This window comes from Aspergillus ochraceoroseus, assembly GCF_002846915.1.
Source record: "Aspergillus ochraceoroseus IBT 24754 chromosome Unknown P175scaffold_7, whole genome shotgun sequence".
Lineage (NCBI taxonomy): Eukaryota > Fungi > Ascomycota > Eurotiomycetes > Eurotiales > Aspergillaceae > Aspergillus > Aspergillus ochraceoroseus.
In genome coordinates this window covers 916,448-933,137 of record NW_024468482.1, presented here as the reverse complement: position 1 = coordinate 933,137, position 16,690 = coordinate 916,448, and the positions used below count along the sequence as shown (strand labels likewise).

Below are 16,690 nucleotides of genomic sequence, written 5' to 3'. Positions count from 1 at the left end.
TAAAATATTAATAATAACTAAATAACTCTTGAATCCAGCCAGATAACCCATAAAGCTGGTGAATAATACATAGTTATCTAAGAGTAACTACAAAGAACTCCGATATATATTGGAAAATTGCGCTAATCCCTATTAGGTTAAATATCTCCAAAAAAACAAGCGTCACCGCGATTGAGCAAGTTTATCACAAATGCAATTCCTCTCTCCCACCTCGTCCGTGGCCCAATTCCATTATCCCAGGGCAGGATGATTAATCGGATAATATGCAATACCTCGCCCGATTCCGATTGAGTCCGTCCCGGACGCCCCTGGCGCCCGGCGCATGGAAAACCAACCTATCCCGTCCACTACCGTTCCTAGGTTCGAGCTGTTACCACCGCCATCTAGCCTCTACGACCACACCCGCGAAACCCGGGAGACTCGACCTACGAGCTCTGGACAAGAAATGGCAAGCGAAATGGCAAGCAGATGGAGCGGGGGGCGTTGGATTGACCGAAGGAGGATCCTCCCACACGCAGGGAACCCGGGAACCCGACGGAAGTGAAAAGCCCAAATTCTATGTTCTTTCCATGTTTCCTTATCCGTCTGGAACGCTGCATATGGGTCATTTACGGGTGTATACGATCTCTGACCTGTTGGCGCGGTTTTATAGAATGCGTGGACATGAGGTGTTGCATCCCATGGGGTGGGATGCGTTTGGGCTCCCGGCAGAAAACGCGGCGATTGAGCGAGGGATTGATCCGGCGAAATGGACCATGGATAACATCGCGAAGATGAAGGAACAACTACGGAAGATTTCGACTTCGTTTAACTGGGATCGGGTATGTGGGATTTCTTTCCCTTTAGCCAAGTAGGCTAGGCAGTTGAGAGATGGGTGGGTGTCTTGGGCTGATCTGGGCTGCTAACGGGGTTTGGTTATATTAGGAAATTGCGACGTGCAATCCGGAATTTTACGAGCACACTCAACGACTGTTTCTGAGGCTGTACGAGAAAGACCTGGCGTACCAGGCTGAAGCTATGGTCAACTATGATCCGATAGACAAAACGGTGCTGGCGAACGAACAGGTCGATGCGAATGGCTTCTCATGGCGATCCGGAGCGAGAGTTGAGAAGCTGAAGCTGAGACAGTGGTTCTTCCGCATTACGGCATTTAAAGAAACGTTGTTGAAGGATTTGGATTCCCTGGCCGATGGATGGCCAGAGCGCGTGCTGTCTATGCAGCGGAACTGGCTCGGGAAATCGTACGGCGCGAAGATCAAGTTTCCTCTTGTTGTTGAGGGCAACGGCGGCCAACATGTAGATATTGAGGTTTTTACTACCCGCCCTGATACGCTCTACGGAGTTGAGTACCTCGCACTCGCGCTGGATCATCCCATTGTTCTAGAGGCGGCAAAGAAAGACGAGGGATTGCAAAAGTTCCTGCAGGAGGCAGCGTCGTTCCCACCTGACTCTAAGGCTGGTTATAAACTGTCGAACGTTAGTGTGACACATCCGCTGCGCGCCATTGACCCGGAAAGTCCTCACATCGCTCCATCCTTACCGGTGTTTGTAGCACCCTACGTTCTGAGTGATTACGGTGAAGGTGCTGTGATGGGGGTTCCGGGTCATGATTCTAGGGACTTCCTGTTCTTCAAGGAGAACGCGAATCCTAGCTCGATATCTCTCGTAATTGAGGCTGAATCTGGCTCTGATAGCGCGAAACCCATTACACAGGAAGGGGTTCTAAACTCAAGATGCGGTAAATACCACGGTCTTCACTCCCGCGAGGCTGGGAAACAGATCGTAAATGATCTCAAGGCCACTGGTGGCGGCGACTTTGTGGAGCAGTGGAGACTAAGGGATTGGTTGATCAGTCGACAGCGTTACTGGGGAGCTCCAATCCCCATCATTCACTGCGGAGACTGCGGTCCTGTCCCCGTGCCAGAAAAGGACCTTCCAGTAAAGCTACCTGAGATAGAGGGTGACTGGCTAAAAGGGAAACGAGGGAATCCCCTCGAGTGGTCTGAGGAGTGGGTGAACACCCAGTGTCCGAGCTGTGGCGGAGCAGCTAAGCGGGACACTGACACGATGGATACATTTGTCGATTCTTCGTGGTATTACCTACGGTTCCTGGATCCTAAAAACAAACAGGAGCCTTTCTCTCCTTCGGTGGCACGGCCAGTCGACATCTACATTGGTGGTGTCGAGCACGCTATTCTCCATCTGCTCTACGCCCGATTCATCTACAAATTCCTAGCCAGCACCGATTTGTTCCCGGATGAAGCCCGCACAGGTGCAGCACAAGAGCCATTCAAAACCCTCCTTTCCCAGGGCATGGTTCACGGCAAGACTTTCTCTGAACCATCCACGGGCCGATTCCTTCTGCCTTCTGAACTAGATCTTTCCAACCCCGATAGACCATTCATCAAAGGCACTGCGGTCACTCCTAATGTCTCATTTGAGAAGATGTCCAAGAGCAAACAGAACGGCGTGGATCCGACGACGTGCGCTGCCAAGCACGGCGCGGATGCCATCCGCGCCCACGTTCTCTTCTCCGCTCCAGTAAGCGAGGTACTGGAGTGGGATGAGACAAAGATTGTTGGCATTGAGCGTTGGTTTGGCCGACTTTGGAACCTTGTCCTGGACGCACAGCAGAGCTTTATTAGCTCATCGCCCTTGGAGTCAGGGCAAGGTGACTCGAGCGCGGTCGTTGATCTTGTAGCACGCCTTGCGGATCAATTGCAGAGCCTGGGCGACAATGACGCCGAAGCGGTTCTTTCCACTCACCGAACCATCTGCTCCGTCACCAACTGCATTGAGAACAACCCCTACGGGCTCAACACGGTCATCTCTGACCTAACCAAGCTGACGAATTCCCTCTTATCGTCACCCCCCACCTCACCACTCGTCCTCTACCTCACCGTTTCCTCTCTTTTGCGTCTATTGGCTCCTATTGCGCCGGCCTTGGCCTCTGAATGCTGGGAGATCCTTCATGCGGCTGCGGTGCCAAAAGTATCGGGGCGCGTGGTGCCGGCGATATTCGATTGCCCATGGCCTACCCCTCTGTTGAGCACGGAACAAGCGGATGCTCTTTCTGCACGCGGAGGTCAAATCGTCGCGGTGCAGATTAATGGCAAGCTTCGATTCACGGCCACCGTTCCCCGCCCAGTGTCGCCCACGACGACGGCCACGGAGGAACAGGAGTGGATTATCCGGCACATTCTAGAGACGGAAGAAGGGCGCACTTGGTTACGGGAAAAGAATGACTGGGAGAAACGCAGACGGGTGATTGTGGTCAAGGGAGGAAAATTGGTCAACGTGGTGTTCTAGGTTCTTTCTCTTGCTTCTTGAGGTTGCAATAGACCAACTCATTGTATTTTTTATCAAGCCGTGTAAATTAGAAATTCTCAAATACTCTTAAAATTCCTCTCTACCTAGTTTAAGTAATACCGCTTCTCTAAGGTACCACTACACTTACTACTATCGAGTAGTGAGGAGAATGGGGGAGTTTCCCCTCATCTCTCAACTATTATCTGAGTGTCCAAATATTGGTACTTCTTAGTAGTTGAGATGACAATCAAGAAGAATTGGTGAGGGGTACATTCTGTCAGCCCCGCACTGACCTCGTACCCCTCACGAGGGGAAGCCAGACAATACGAATACCTGAACACTACTCCGTGGTACTTTGTAGGTACTTTGTAGGTACTTCGTAGGTACTTCGTAGGTACCACCTAACTAAATGAAGCCAAAATATCCTTCGACTTGAGGTTCCCCGCATAGAGTATCCCATGCGGAGAAAAGCCCTCAACCCACCTTACGATAGAGGTATATATTCGAGTCTTGGAATCTTCTCAATCCTCTCAATCAATCTTTTCTATCCTCTCAATCTACTTCCATCCAATTTCAATACCCGCATTTGGTCAGACATCTTGCCTATTCTCCACACTGTCTCCCTCTATATACTGACCCTGGAAAACAGCCCCTCGCTATTTTATTCCACCACTATCCCTTCAATTGATCTTTCAAAATGGTATTTCTGCGCTCTTTCTCCCGTCAACTCCGACGGCCTGCCACCACTCTTCGCCCGTTCAGGGTCTCCGCATTGGCAAATAATGCGGCTCGCGGAGCTCGTTTGCTAACTGCTTCTGCACGTCTACAGGGCAAAGTTCTTATGGTCCTCTATGATGTGAGTTCCTCTCTCTCAACCGGATCTCTCCTCCTCGATCGCATCCAATGCTGACCATATACTAGGGTGGAGAGCACGCCAAACAACAGCCTGGTCTCCTCGGAACCACAGAGAACGAGCTGGGCCTGAGGAAGTGGCTCGAGGACCAGGGCCACACGCTGATCACCACCTCCGACAAGGAGGGCGAGAACTCTACCTTTGACAAAGAGCTTGTTGATGCCGAGGTGATCATCACAACTCCGTGAGTAACAGCTTTTTCTTTTTCTTTTTCTTTTTTTTTCTTTTTTTCACCCCATTTCTTCAGTCTAGCAGCTGACTTACTTCAGCTTCCACCCCGGATACCTCACCGCTGAGCGTCTGGCCAAGGCCAAGAACCTCAAGATCGCCATCACTGCTGGCATTGGCTCGGACCACGTCGACCTGAACGCCGCCAATAAGACGAACGGCGGTATCACCGTTGCCGAAGTCACCGGTAGCAATGTCGTTTCCGTCGCCGAGCACGTCGTCATGACCATCCTCATTCTGGTCCGCAACTTCGTTCCCGCCCACGACCAGATCCGCAACGGCGGCTGGGACGTTGCTGCCGCTGCCAAGAACGAATTCGACCTCGAGAACAAGGTCGTCGGTACCGTCGGCGTTGGCCGTATCGGTGAGCGTGTGCTCCGCCGTCTCGCCCCCTTCGACTGCAAGGAGCTCCTCTACTACGATTACCAACCGCTGCAGCCCGAGGTCGAGAAGGCGATTGGGTGCCGCCGCGTCGAGAGTCTCGAGGAGATGCTTGCGCAGTGTGACGTTGTCACCATCAACTGCCCTCTCCACGAGACGACCTACGGTCTGTTCAACAAGGACCTCATTTCCAAGATGAAGCCTGGTAAGCTAGCATCCCATTTTCTTTTCCTTTTCCCCCATTTTTTCCCTACCTATGCAACAGCAGCGTACTGACTTTTTTTTCTCTCTCTCTCTCTCTTTTCTTCCTAAAGGCTCCTGGCTCATCAACACCGCCCGTGGCGCTATCGTCGTCAAGGAAGACGTCGCTGCTGCCCTCAAGTCCGGCCACCTCCGCGGCTACGGCGGTGACGTCTGGTTCCCCCAGCCCGCTCCGCTGGACCACCCTCTGCGCTATGCCGAGCACCCATGGGGCGGTGGTAACGCCATGGTCCCCCACATGTCCGGCACCTCCATCGATGCTCAGATCCGTTATGCCAATGGCACCAAGGCCATCCTGGACAGCTACTTCTCTGGCCGCCACGACTACCGACCCGAGGACCTGATCGTCCAAGGTGGCGACTATGTCACGCGGGCTTATGGCCAGCGCAACAAGGCTTAGATTTGGGAGGAAGATAAAAAAAAAAACACATTACTATTTGGGATTATGAAATGAATGACTTTGCTTTTTTTTTTTCTTTCTTTAAATGAACTGTATTATTGGCGTATTGCATTTTTTTTTTTTTTTTTTTTTTTTACATCGAAGTAGTAGCCAATCTTTTTCTCTCTCTATATATTTTTGTTGAATTCTAAAATAACCCCATGGCTTAAGAAAGGAATAACAGAAGCATAATTAGGTAGATATATGCTAGTCTATAGTATATATATATATATATATTGTGAGAATATGCAGAGAAGGACTAGTTAACAATGCCAGGAACATGTCTAGCACAACACGCTTGTAAGATGCTGCTGCTCAACTTTCCCTAAAACAAAAAACGCCAGAAGTGATAACCCATTCGCACGTATATACAAATCGAATGCAGAGAAATGTAAACTTAATGGCGACGCCCGCGATCGCGATCCCCTTCCTCGTCTTCCTCCTCGCTGTCGTCCATGAACCCTTCCTCGAGGTCCCGGCTCAGCCGACTGTCATCGGCAGCTGTACTGCGTCGTCGCTCGAGCGCTTCTCGGTGGGCGGGATCCACATTCATGCCCACCATGATTTCGCCTTCCTCGTCGAGAATACTGATGTTGTCGTGGGCGTCTGGGAGGTGTGCTTGCTCTCGCCAAGAGGACGGGAGGAACCGGCGCATCACGGCATCGGCAATGCGGTCTCGGAGAGAGGAGGTGTGTGCTGAGATGGTTTCGAGCGGGAGATACTGAGAGTATCGTTGGTGGTAACGGCGGAAGAATGGGACGATTACGAAGGATATGAGAACGTAGAGTGTTAGGGAGATCACTGCCGGGATAAGAAGGGTCTACTCGGTAAACCAAGGGGGCAGGCAAGTATGTTAGAAATCAAAAAATAACATAAAATAAAAATAAAAAGCGCTGATAGGTACATACCTTTGCAAGGTTAGATGCAGACCCCATTGTATTTGATTGACTTGAGATTCTCTCTTGTCTTGAGCTCGCGCAAGGCAGCAGTAAACTTTGTACATTCACAGCGGCTTCCGACAAGCGGTTGTCATGACCTCCCCAGACTGCCACCAAATGGGAAAGCAAAACCAGTAATTGACTATACAACCCGTGGTTCGACCGAGTGCACAGCGAATCGCATCTTCATCTCCTCTCGTTCTCAAGATTGTCGTCGCTCTCGTCTTCTGTTTCCGGCGATGGCGCGGACGACGGCCGCCACGTGACGATGGCGTCTAGCCGTGGCGCCTGAGGCAGCCATCGCATTACACGTGACTGGCATTCCTACCGCGCTGTTCTAGAGCCGCCGCTTCCCTTTCCCCCTCAGCCCGCCCCTAAATGGCGTTACTGAGAAAAGAGGTCCCAGCGTTTATTATACCCTCGTTTTTGGGTGTTCAGGCAGATTGAATTTTTATTTACAGGGGTTGTTCTCCGGATGTCTGTCGGGCAACGGAGGAAGGGAAAGGTAAACCGTTTATTTGTGGCCCTCCCCTCTCTCGTTCTAACCCATAACGGAGCGGCGACGACTTAGTGACAAAATATCATCGCTCGTTGTGAACTTGGATGTCACCGTTTTTTTTTGGGCCCGGAGTTTTTGGAGCGAGGGTTGTTCTTCTTATCTGGTTGAGGGAGTGAACCAACCACACCGTCCACTTGTGTGCGCCGTGGACGACGCTCATGCTGCGCGCTCTGCATCTCCCCAGCGACGCTCGTCAAGATGCCAACGACCACATCCGCCTCTGATAAATCTAGACAGACTTCGGCGGGCAAATCGTTTTTTGGAAGGAAGCTGCATAAGGAAAGAGCTGGTGACGATCGGTATGATGCGCACGGAAGCTGGGAGAGTCTCGCCCCTCCTGGAAGTGCTGCTGGTTCCCGTTCGTCGCGACACTCGAAACGCTCCTCCATCCAGTCTGTAGACTTCCCCAACGATATAGACCCCGCGGGGCTTTCCATGACCGCTGGTGTCATCACTGCTATACCTTTCGACAGTCTCTCAACCGAGAACAAATCGCCCATCCCGATCGATTATCTTTCAAAGCCTGACACCTCCCCTCGAAAGGATCCGTCACCAGGCCTCCTATCGAAAAGTGCGGACTATCACCAATACCCATCGTTGAATTCATCCAATATGCGCGATAATCCACAATATTCACATCCTACGGGGCCCCGGCCTCCACCACACGCTTCGAATATGGCAATGAGCTCAAGTGCTACGGGGGATAGGGGTCCGCGATATCAGCAATGGGGGAGACCGGGGAGCGCGGCCGCCAATACTGGATTCAGTCACCATTCGTCCTCGACCGCGGATTCTTCATCCAATTCTCGCATGTCTATTGACCAAGCCAGCGTTCATTCGTCCCCCTCGTCAAATACACGTGGTTCAAGCTACTTTCCCTCGGATAATTCAGCGCGTACACTGACGACTTCGCAATCTGCCGATCGGAGTACCTTTCTCCCCAGTGCAAATTCGAGTCGACCCTCGACTGCGCAATCCGCATGGCCTTCAGCTGCTCCACCTGCCAGGGTCACGCAGAATCCGGAGCAGTACCTGACGAGGCCCAGAGATGACCGGGTCGTGGATCAGTTGTTCCTGGAATTAATGCAGAAGCGAGGTTGGCAAAATCTCCCTGAGCAAGCCAGACGACAAATGATGGCCTACCCGGCAGCGAAGAAATGGACGCTGGTCCACCAAGATCGATTGACGGAACTTCAAGGAGAGCAGAAACGAAGACAAAATGCCCGCCAAACGCATGGATATGACGGTCCATCGGGGATCCTTGAGCGAGCCGACGAGGAAGGTAGCCCGGAGTGGTATGTCAAAAAAGTCATGGACGATTCTATTACTTCCAAACAACTGGCGAGTTTGAGTGTCAGCCTGCGAACGCAACCGATCAGCTGGGTGAAAGCTTTTGTCGAGGCGCAAGGCCAGATCGCGCTCACGAATGTCCTTGCGAAGATCAATCGCAAGAAGGTCTCGGGTCCCGTCCCCGCGCCCCCCTCGGGAGACAAGGATTTGGACCGTGAGTACGATATCGTCAAGTGTCTCAAAGCCTTGATGAACAACAAGTATGGCGCGGATGATGCTTTAGACCATCAGCAGATCATTGTGGCCCTAGTTAGCTCTCTACTCTCTCCCCGTTTGAACACGAGGAAGCTCGTTAGCGAGGTTCTTACCTTCCTCTGCCATTGGGCTGAAGGACATGGCCACCAGAAGGTCCTCCAAGCTATGGACCATGTGAAGAACCAGCATGGCGAAACTGGCCGCTTTGATGCCTGGATGCGCATCGTTGAGGTGACCATCGATGGGCGTGGCAAGATGGGCAGTTTGGTCGGTGCCAGCGAAGAGTATCGCAGTGGTGGGATTGGGATGGAGAACCTCCTCATGGAATATGCTGTTTCTACCATGATCCTGATCAACATGTTGGTGGATGCTCCGGAGCATGACTTACAGCTCCGCTGTCATATCCGAGCGCAGTTTACTTCTTGTGGCATCAAGCGCCTGCTGACAAAGATGGAAGGCTTCCAATATGAGGTTATCGATAAGCAGATCGAGACCTTCCGAGAGAATGAAGCCATTGACTATGAAGATCTCCTACAGCGGGAGGGCAGTAGTATGAAGGACAGTATCGAGGGTGAGGTGAAGGACATGAGCGACCCGATGCAAATCACGGACGCCATTACGACCAGGATCCAAGGAACCCGAGCCCATGACTATTTCCTCTCTGCTCTACAACATCTTCTTTTGATCCGCGAAAACTCAGGCGAAGATGGTCTTCGAATGTATCAGCTCGTGGATGCCATGCTCAGCTATGTTGCTATGGATCGAAGACTACCTGATCTCGACCTCCGACAAGGATTGACCTTTACCGTACAGAGTTTGTTAGACAGACTTCATACAGACGCCGAAGCAAGGCAGGCATACGATGAATCCCTCGAAGCCCGACAGATTGCAGAGGCTGCACTCGCTGAACGTGATGAGATGAAGGCTCAGGTCGAGTTAGGCGCGGAAGGCTTGGTCAAGAAGCTCCAGAAGCAGATCGACGAACAGACCAGTATCATCGAGCTTCAGACTAGACAAAACGACATGGTCAAGGCAGAACTCGTTGACGTTCAGAGGCTTCGTGCTCAAGAATTGCAGCGGAACGAGCTTGAGACCAGAGAGCTTTATCTTATGCTTCGAGATGCCCAAGATATTGCCGCTTCGAATGCCAAGAAGACCAATCTACCGGAAGCCGAGATTGATCCCGCGCAGATGCGGGGAATTCTAGACCGGGAAAGATTGCTACATAGATTGGAGAAGCAGCTAGAGAGAACAAAGACTCAGTTCAAGTTGGAGGGCAAGGTCTGGGGTCAGCACGGTCCTTCAGATCGGCTGCGTGAACTTCGGGAGCAGATGGATGGTGATGCTGGTCCTAGCGAGGACTTTGAGGAACAAGCCCGTCGCAATCTTAGCATCAATCCTGTGGGGTCGGTTTACCGCAAGAGAACCTATATGCAGGGCATGGAGGACATGGACGACACCGTTACGGAGGAGCAAGGACTGATTCAAGGAAACGAAAGCAGCGAACTTATCTATGAAAAAGCGCGCCTTGTGGATTTCCATCGGCCGCGCATAGATCCAGCGCAGGCAACAGGCCTCATCGGTGAAATCGCCGCTAAAGTCCCCAAGATTGATGCCGAAGATGGGACGGAAACTCTCAAGCCAGCTGAGTCTAAAGGACTTGAAGGAGATGATGCTACCTCCAAGGCCGAGGAACCAGCCGTTGATGCGAAGAAAGCTGGGGATTCAGCTGGTGGGCCCCCTCCGCCTCCTCCACCACCACCACCACCACCTCCTCCTCCTCCTCCTCCAGGGGCTGGCGCGGGACTTCCTCCTCCTCCTCCACCACCACCACCGCCGCCTCCTCCGCCCCCAGGACTTGCCGCTGGAGCTCCACCTCCGCCTCCGCCACCCCCTCCTCCTCCACCTCCAGGGGCTGGGGCGAGACTTCCTCCTCCGCCTCCGCCACCTCCTCCTCCCGGTGGATTCGGTGGAATGCCTCCCCCGCCGCCTCCTCCCCCGCCCCCAGGTGGTGCACTTGGCGCCCCTCCCCCGCCGCCTCCTCCTGGCACAGTAATTGGAGGATGGAGAGCAAACTACTTGGCTTCTCAAAACGGTCCATCTCATGCTATGAGTCTTATGCCCTCTATTAGACCTAAGAAGAAGCTCAAGGCACTGCATTGGGACAAGGTCGATACTCCGCAGGTCACGGTGTGGGCGTCTCACGCACCCACTCCCCAGGAAAAAGAAGAAAAATATACGGAGTTGGCCAAGAAGGGTGTACTGGATGAGGTTGAAAGGCTTTTCATGGCCAAGGAAACAAAGATTTTTGGAGCCGGTACAGGCGCCAAGCAACGCAAAGACAAGAAACAGATTATTTCCAATGACCTGTCGAAGAACTTCCAGATTGCTCTGTCCAAGTTTTCTCAGTTCCCTGCAGAAGACGTCGTCCGGAGAATCATTCATTGTGACCCAGAAATCCTGGATAATCAGGTGGTCATGGACTTCTTGCAACGGGATGAGCTGTGCACGATTCCAGAAAATGTCTCCAAACTGATGGCGACGTATAGCAAGGATTGGACCGGCCCTGATGCTGCCAGCTCAGAGCGGGAACAGGATCCAGGTGAACTGACTCGCGAAGATCAGATCTATCTTTTCACCGCTTTCGAACTCAACCACTACTGGAAGGCAAGAATGCGTGCTCTTGCGTTAACACGCACTTTTGAACCGGACTATGAACATCTCTCCGCCAAGCTGCAAGATGTCGTGAGAGTGAGCGAGTCTTTGAGAGACTCGGTTGCTTTGATGAATGTTCTTGGCCTGATCTTGGATATTGGTAATTTCATGAACGATGCCAATAAGCAAGCGCAAGGATTTAAGCTGAGCTCCCTCGCCCGTCTTGGTATGGTCAAGGATGACAAAAACGAGACCACATTCGCGGATCTTGTCGAACGTATTGTCCGAAACCAGTACCCTGAATGGGAGGGCTTTGTGGACGAAATTAATGGAGTCATTGGTCTCCAGAAACTCAACGTTGATCAACTCCGAACCGATGCGAAGAAGTATATTGACAACATTAAGAATGTACAGGCAAGTTTGGACGCAGGCAATCTTAGTGACTCGAAGAAGTTCCACCCCCAGGACCGTGTCAGCCAGATAACTCAACGTAGCATGAAAGATGCTAGACGCAAGGCTGAGCAGATGCAGCTCTATCTGGATGAGATGGTGAAGTCTTATGATGATATCATGGTATTCTATGGTGAAGATAATACCGACGATGGAGCGCGACGAGACTTCTTCGCGAAGTTGGCTGCATTCTTGCAAGAGTGGAAGGTAAGCAAAAGGCTTTTTTTTTTTTTGTCGGAGATTCTGTCAGTATGGCTAACGTTGATTGATTTTTTTTTTTTTTTTTTTTTTTTAGAAATCCAAGGAGAAGAACGTAACATTGGAAGAGACCAGAAAACGCACCGATGCGTCATTGGCCCGTAAGCGTATTAACGCTGGTCTCGCCAATGGCACGGGCGCAGGCGGTGATGTTCCTGCCTCACCTGTAACTAGCGGAGCCATGGATTCGCTTCTGGAGAAGCTACGTGCCGCTGCCCCTCAAGCGAGGGATCAGCGGGACCGTCGTCGCCGTGCGAGATTGAAGGAGCGGCATCAGGTTCGCATTGCCTCGGGACAGATGCCAGATCTAGCAAGCACCGACAGCCCAGCGGACGGCACTGACGGCGAGAATGGTGGCTCTGGCGATGCCAACTCTAATGAGTCTGGGCTATTGAGTCCTCCACCCCAGGACTCCGAGACGGGCAGCTCGCAGCCTGTGTCGGAAAGCGAGGATGTGGCAGACCGAGCAGCAAGCATGCTCCAAGGTCTCAGAGATAATGTTGATGGAGACCGCATTCGGAGGCGACGAGAAAGTGCGGAAGAAGAACGACGAAAGCGTCGGCTGAGGAGGCGTAATGGGGCAACCAGCGGAAGTAAAGATAGCAACGATGCTACTCCTTTATCGCCTGTCGCCGAGCCAGCTTCTACCCCCCACACGGAGCTGGGAGAACCAGATGATTTGGCTCTTCCCGGTTCGCCCAACGGAGAAGACCCAACTGCCAATCCTCCATCGATTATCTTATCCACTGCTGGTCAATCAGTTCCCATGTATGGCGACGAAACCAACCACAATAGTCCTTCGTGAAGCTAGTCCACAGCTGTCGAAGCGATATCATGCTCGATTTCCTTTCGTTGTTGCGAGGAAAAGAAACCAGCAAAAGAAAGCATCAACCGCCCTAACCCTTCTAACCCTTTTCTAATATAATGTTTGATAGACCAGCGGATGTCGTCTCGGAGAACCCCTTTACTATGCCATTAAATGTATAATATTTCTTCGACCCTTTTCCCTTTTCGTTCTTTCCCTCTCTCTCTCTCTCTCTCTCTCTTTCTTTTCCTTTTTTTTTTTATATGTCTTTCACGCTCTTTCTTCTGCTAACTAGCGTGACGGGATCAGGGTTGATGTTATGATCATCTCTTCCTTCCCCGTGTTCCTTTTCCCCGATGCATTTCTTTCGAGAGTACGTTGTTTCTGATCTGATCTTCAAAGCCTTTCTTTCTCTTTCTTTTTTTTGCTCCTTCTTCATTTCATTTCTCTTTCTTCATCCCACGTCTGAGACGATTGCCGTCCCTGTACATAACTTCTCTTCCACCTATCCTTGTTGATGTCTGGTCTGTCTGGTTATATCCATGAAGAATTGAGCGCACGGTTCTGTTATTCGGCACGCAGGCGTGGCGAAGTGATTTATATATATTCTCGCATTATCGTCTTATGACAGGTAGATAGTTTTGATATAAAATAAATTCTTCTCCTGGACTGATTGACTGCTTCAGATTTCTTTCTGGCGTTGCAACTTGTACGGTTTCCTAATTGGGGATAGTCCGATTCGACTGGACAGATAGTCACGTGACACGTGGTCGACTTCCACTTCGCGACCTGCATGATCTCCTCGAATTGAGGATTTTCTGTCGTCGAATTTGGCTTGAAAGGGTTCTTCCTATTTCTCTGACTTCTAACCGCGTATGCGGACATCTCCGTTCCGACACCTGCGGTGGGTTGCAATTCCCTTTCGCCCGGCATGGAATCGACCTCTAAATAATGCGCACCTACTCCGGTCTGCGCCGAGCTCGTCTCTTCAACCGAGAACCCAACCCCGATGTTTCTCAGCGTCACAGTCTGCTCGGTTGATCTTCGACGGGGATTCCACCATATATGCGCTTTCCACGGCCCCAGGTAGGGCTGCAATTGCGGTGGTGCGGGTGTCTGGGCCCTCGTGTGTCTCGGTACGGCTAGGATCGCAAAAGTCCTCTATTTCCGACTGCCCCAATCGCTAATATCGTTTTGTTTCCTGATTTTCTTAGGTGTACCAAGCACTGTGCCCCAAATCCCCACTCCCTCGGCCTCGCGTTGCCGCCGTACGCACCCTTTACGATCCATCATCATCATCATCATCCGCAGAGCCCTCCGGCGCTTCCTCCGTTCTAGATGCCGGCGCTTTGGTCCTATATTTCCCGGGGCCCAAGACAGTCACGGGAGAGGATGTCCTGGAGTTCCATCTGCATGGTGGGCCTGCAATTGTTAGATCGGTCCTCGCTGCTATTGCAAGCGTAGGCAAGGACGATGGCCGTGTCATTCGCTACGCGGAACCGGGGGAATTCACCCGGCGAGCGTTCATGAACAACAGGCTTGACCTTCCGCAGATCGAAGCGCTAGGGGATACCCTAGTTGCGGACACAGAGCAGCAGCGTCGACTTGCAGTGCGGGGCGCGAGCGATGCGCTATCGAACCGCTACGAACGGTGGCGGCAGCAGCTACTCTATGCGCGCGGGGAAATGGAGGCCCTGATTGATTTCTCGGAGGACCAGCACTTTGACGAGTCCTCGGATGAGTTGGTTCTGTCTGTGGCGGGCCAGGTGCGTGCGCTGCGCGGCCAGATTGCGCTTCATATCCAGAATGCCTCCAAGGGTGAGTTAATGCGCCATGGGATTAAGGTTGCGCTGCTCGGCGCGCCTAATGCGGGGAAGAGTTCTCTGCTGAATCGGGTTGTGGGTCGGGAAGCGGCTATCGTTAGCACGGAAGAAGGGACCACCCGGGATATCGTGGACGTCGGGATTGATTTGGATGGGTGGTACTGCAAGTTGGGGGATATGGCGGGGATCCGGTCCGCGTCCGCGTCCGCGTCTGCGGCTGGGGATGATGGTGGGGTCTCGGTGGTGATGATTGGCGCCGTGGAGCAGGAGGGAATCCGACGAGCCCGAGCCCGCGCGTTGGAGTCCGATGTCGTGGTGGTGGTGATTTCGGTCGAGGATGGGGCTGGAGGTGATGGACCGCGGTACCGACTTGCCGTGGAGCCGGACGTGGTTGACGCCGCCAACGAGTGCGTCCATGCAGGCAAGAATGTGATCGTTGCAATCAACAAATGTGACCGGCTCCCGTCACCACAGGACTGCAGCGAATGGCCCGGCCAAGCCCCGCGCGATCTTGCATCGGCAGTCCGCCAGCTCTTGCCCGAGGTGCCGATGCGGCGCATCTTTGGCATCTCCTGCCTGGACCTCGACGACCACGCCGGATCTCGCCGTCCCGCGCAGGACTCGTGGTCGGTTTTCCTCAGGGGCCTCATCACAACGTTCGAAGAAATGGCCACCCCGGCCGGACTAGAAGGAGACGCAAACGGACAATACGACCGATCCTATTGGGAAGACTCTCTCGGAGTCACACATCGACAAAGCACTAATTTACAAAGATGCCTGGAAAGTCTGGACGATTTCCTAGCCCAAACCACCGCCGCCTCTTCTCCCAGAACGCCACGAACCTCTACCCCTTCCGCCACGAACGCCATCGAATCCGAAGTGGACATCGTAACCGCCGCAGAACATCTGCGCTTCGCTGCGGACACACTCGCCGCGATCACAGGCAAGGGCGAGAGCGGAGACGTCGAGGATGTTCTGGGCGTGGTCTTTGAAAAGTAAGTGCAGCCTGCTCTCTCCCTTTACTCCGCAAAAAAACCAGCCTTCTTCGCAAATGGTGATTAACGAAAGTGGTGTAGGTTTTGCGTGGGGAAGTGATGTTTTCTCTTCCTGGACCTTGTTCTGGAGATCACATTGTGTGTGTGTTTCTCTTCTTCGCTCTGGAGAGGAAACGTCCGGTCGAGAATTATACCCTCCTCGACCCATAGTGATGCTGAAGCTCCCGGCTGTACTATTTCACGGATATTAGATAATGTACAATATGTAACAATAGCAAGAGAGCTTGACGATGCCTCAGAAGGTATCCCTGTAGATATATTATGTATCTTTCTAGATATAGATATAGATATAGATATAGATAGATCGAGTAGACCAGACCAAATAAAGCAGTAAGAATGAACAGAGAACAGGAATTCTGTTATGGATTGTTGATTGACTGACTGATTCTAGTCTCGCATCTATTGTTGATATGTATGTATATATGTATATATACCTAGCTTGGTAACCATCCATCTATTATGACTACTAAGCAAAGCTGACTGACTAGTAACAAGGTATATATTATCAATGCTTGTTATTTTCTTCCCGTTCTATGATGATGATGATGATGATGATGGATGTGTCTGTCTGAATGCAAGGCCGTTTCTTATTCTAAGCTTGCAAGCGGAAAGAAAGACAAAAGAAAGAGAGGCGCTAGCTAGGGCTGGGGCTTATTTTGTGATTCTTACGGGATACTGCCCTGTTTCTCTTCTTTCTCTGTGCTGTGAGCTCACGGTAGCACTGACTGGTGGTCTGCAAGGGGAGGGAAGCGGGGGTTTCTTTCTGTGTACTCCGTATATTGTTGCGGCTGGTTGAGTTGGAATGGAAGGAATGTAGGGACTTGCGTTGGAGTTGACTATGTACCTGATTGGCTTGGTTGAGGGCTACAGGTTATCTGGCCATGTCAGGCCAGGGCAGTGAGTAGTACCAATATACCTTTGGGCTATATGTAAATCTATATATATGTATATATGTATGTATGTATGGATGTATGGATGTGTGATGAATAAGTCTGTCTCAGAGAAAAGTGGCTGTCTTGATCCAACTCGTTAATTCATTATGTATAGGGGTATACTATTCGTGGTTTGTAC

General features: G+C 51.8%; 4 protein-coding genes across 4 annotated transcripts; 3 read left to right on the top strand and 1 right to left on the bottom strand.

Annotated features, from left to right (window-relative positions):
* Nucleotides 1–200: 200 nt before the first annotated feature.
* On the top strand, nucleotides 201–3,405 carry P175DRAFT_0463584 (leucine--tRNA ligase NAM2). Its single transcript, XM_040894819.1, has 2 exons — nucleotides 201–821; nucleotides 925–3,405. The coding sequence occupies exons 1-2, from the start codon at nucleotides 264–266 to the stop codon at nucleotides 3,307–3,309; spliced, it is 2,943 nt and encodes a 980-aa protein (XP_040750096.1). The 5' UTR covers nucleotides 201–263; the 3' UTR covers nucleotides 3,310–3,405.
* Nucleotides 3,406–4,006: 601 nt separating this feature from the next.
* On the top strand, nucleotides 4,007–5,492 carry fdh (formate dehydrogenase (NAD+) FDH1; the record flags this gene model as incomplete). The annotated part of the gene is made up of 4 exons (XM_040894172.1): nucleotides 4,007–4,165; nucleotides 4,231–4,406; nucleotides 4,492–5,036; nucleotides 5,146–5,492. The coding sequence occupies 4 exons, from the start codon at nucleotides 4,007–4,009 to the stop codon at nucleotides 5,490–5,492; spliced, it is 1,227 nt and encodes a 408-aa protein (XP_040750095.1).
* Nucleotides 5,493–5,928: 436 nt separating this feature from the next.
* Nucleotides 5,929–6,466, bottom strand: P175DRAFT_0442120 (uncharacterized protein; the record flags this gene model as incomplete). Its single annotated transcript, XM_040894104.1, has 2 exons — nucleotides 5,929–6,351; nucleotides 6,440–6,466. The coding sequence occupies 2 exons, from the start codon at nucleotides 6,464–6,466 to the stop codon at nucleotides 5,929–5,931; spliced, it is 450 nt and encodes a 149-aa protein (XP_040750094.1).
* A 760-nt stretch (nucleotides 6,467–7,226) lies between these two features.
* Nucleotides 7,227–15,954, top strand: P175DRAFT_0518148 (formin sepA; the record flags this gene model as incomplete). The annotated part of the gene is made up of 20 exons (XM_040899037.1): nucleotides 7,227–7,983; nucleotides 8,020–8,195; nucleotides 8,235–8,274; nucleotides 8,299–8,379; nucleotides 8,419–8,490; nucleotides 8,518–8,532; nucleotides 8,563–8,627; nucleotides 8,667–8,835; nucleotides 8,857–8,936; nucleotides 8,964–8,997; nucleotides 9,031–9,292; nucleotides 9,320–9,483; nucleotides 9,514–9,921; nucleotides 9,949–9,974; nucleotides 9,996–10,103; nucleotides 10,140–11,927; nucleotides 11,974–12,289; nucleotides 13,762–13,877; nucleotides 13,956–15,559; nucleotides 15,641–15,954. The coding sequence occupies 20 exons, from the start codon at nucleotides 7,227–7,229 to the stop codon at nucleotides 15,657–15,659; spliced, it is 6,300 nt and encodes a 2,099-aa protein (XP_040750093.1). The 3' UTR covers nucleotides 15,660–15,954.
* Between the last annotated feature and the right edge of the window lie 736 nt (nucleotides 15,955–16,690).

What these genes read in the sequence shown, in the direction of transcription:
- P175DRAFT_0463584 (XM_040894819.1), top strand. Translation starts at nt 264, where the DNA reads ATGCAATACCTCGCCCGATTCCGATTGAGTCCGTCCCGGACGCCCCTG. An exon ending in CTTCGTTTAACTGGGATCGG is followed by an intron (nt 822 to 924) that starts GTATGTGGGATT and finishes TGGTTATATTAG; the next exon opens with GAAATTGCGACGTGCAATCC.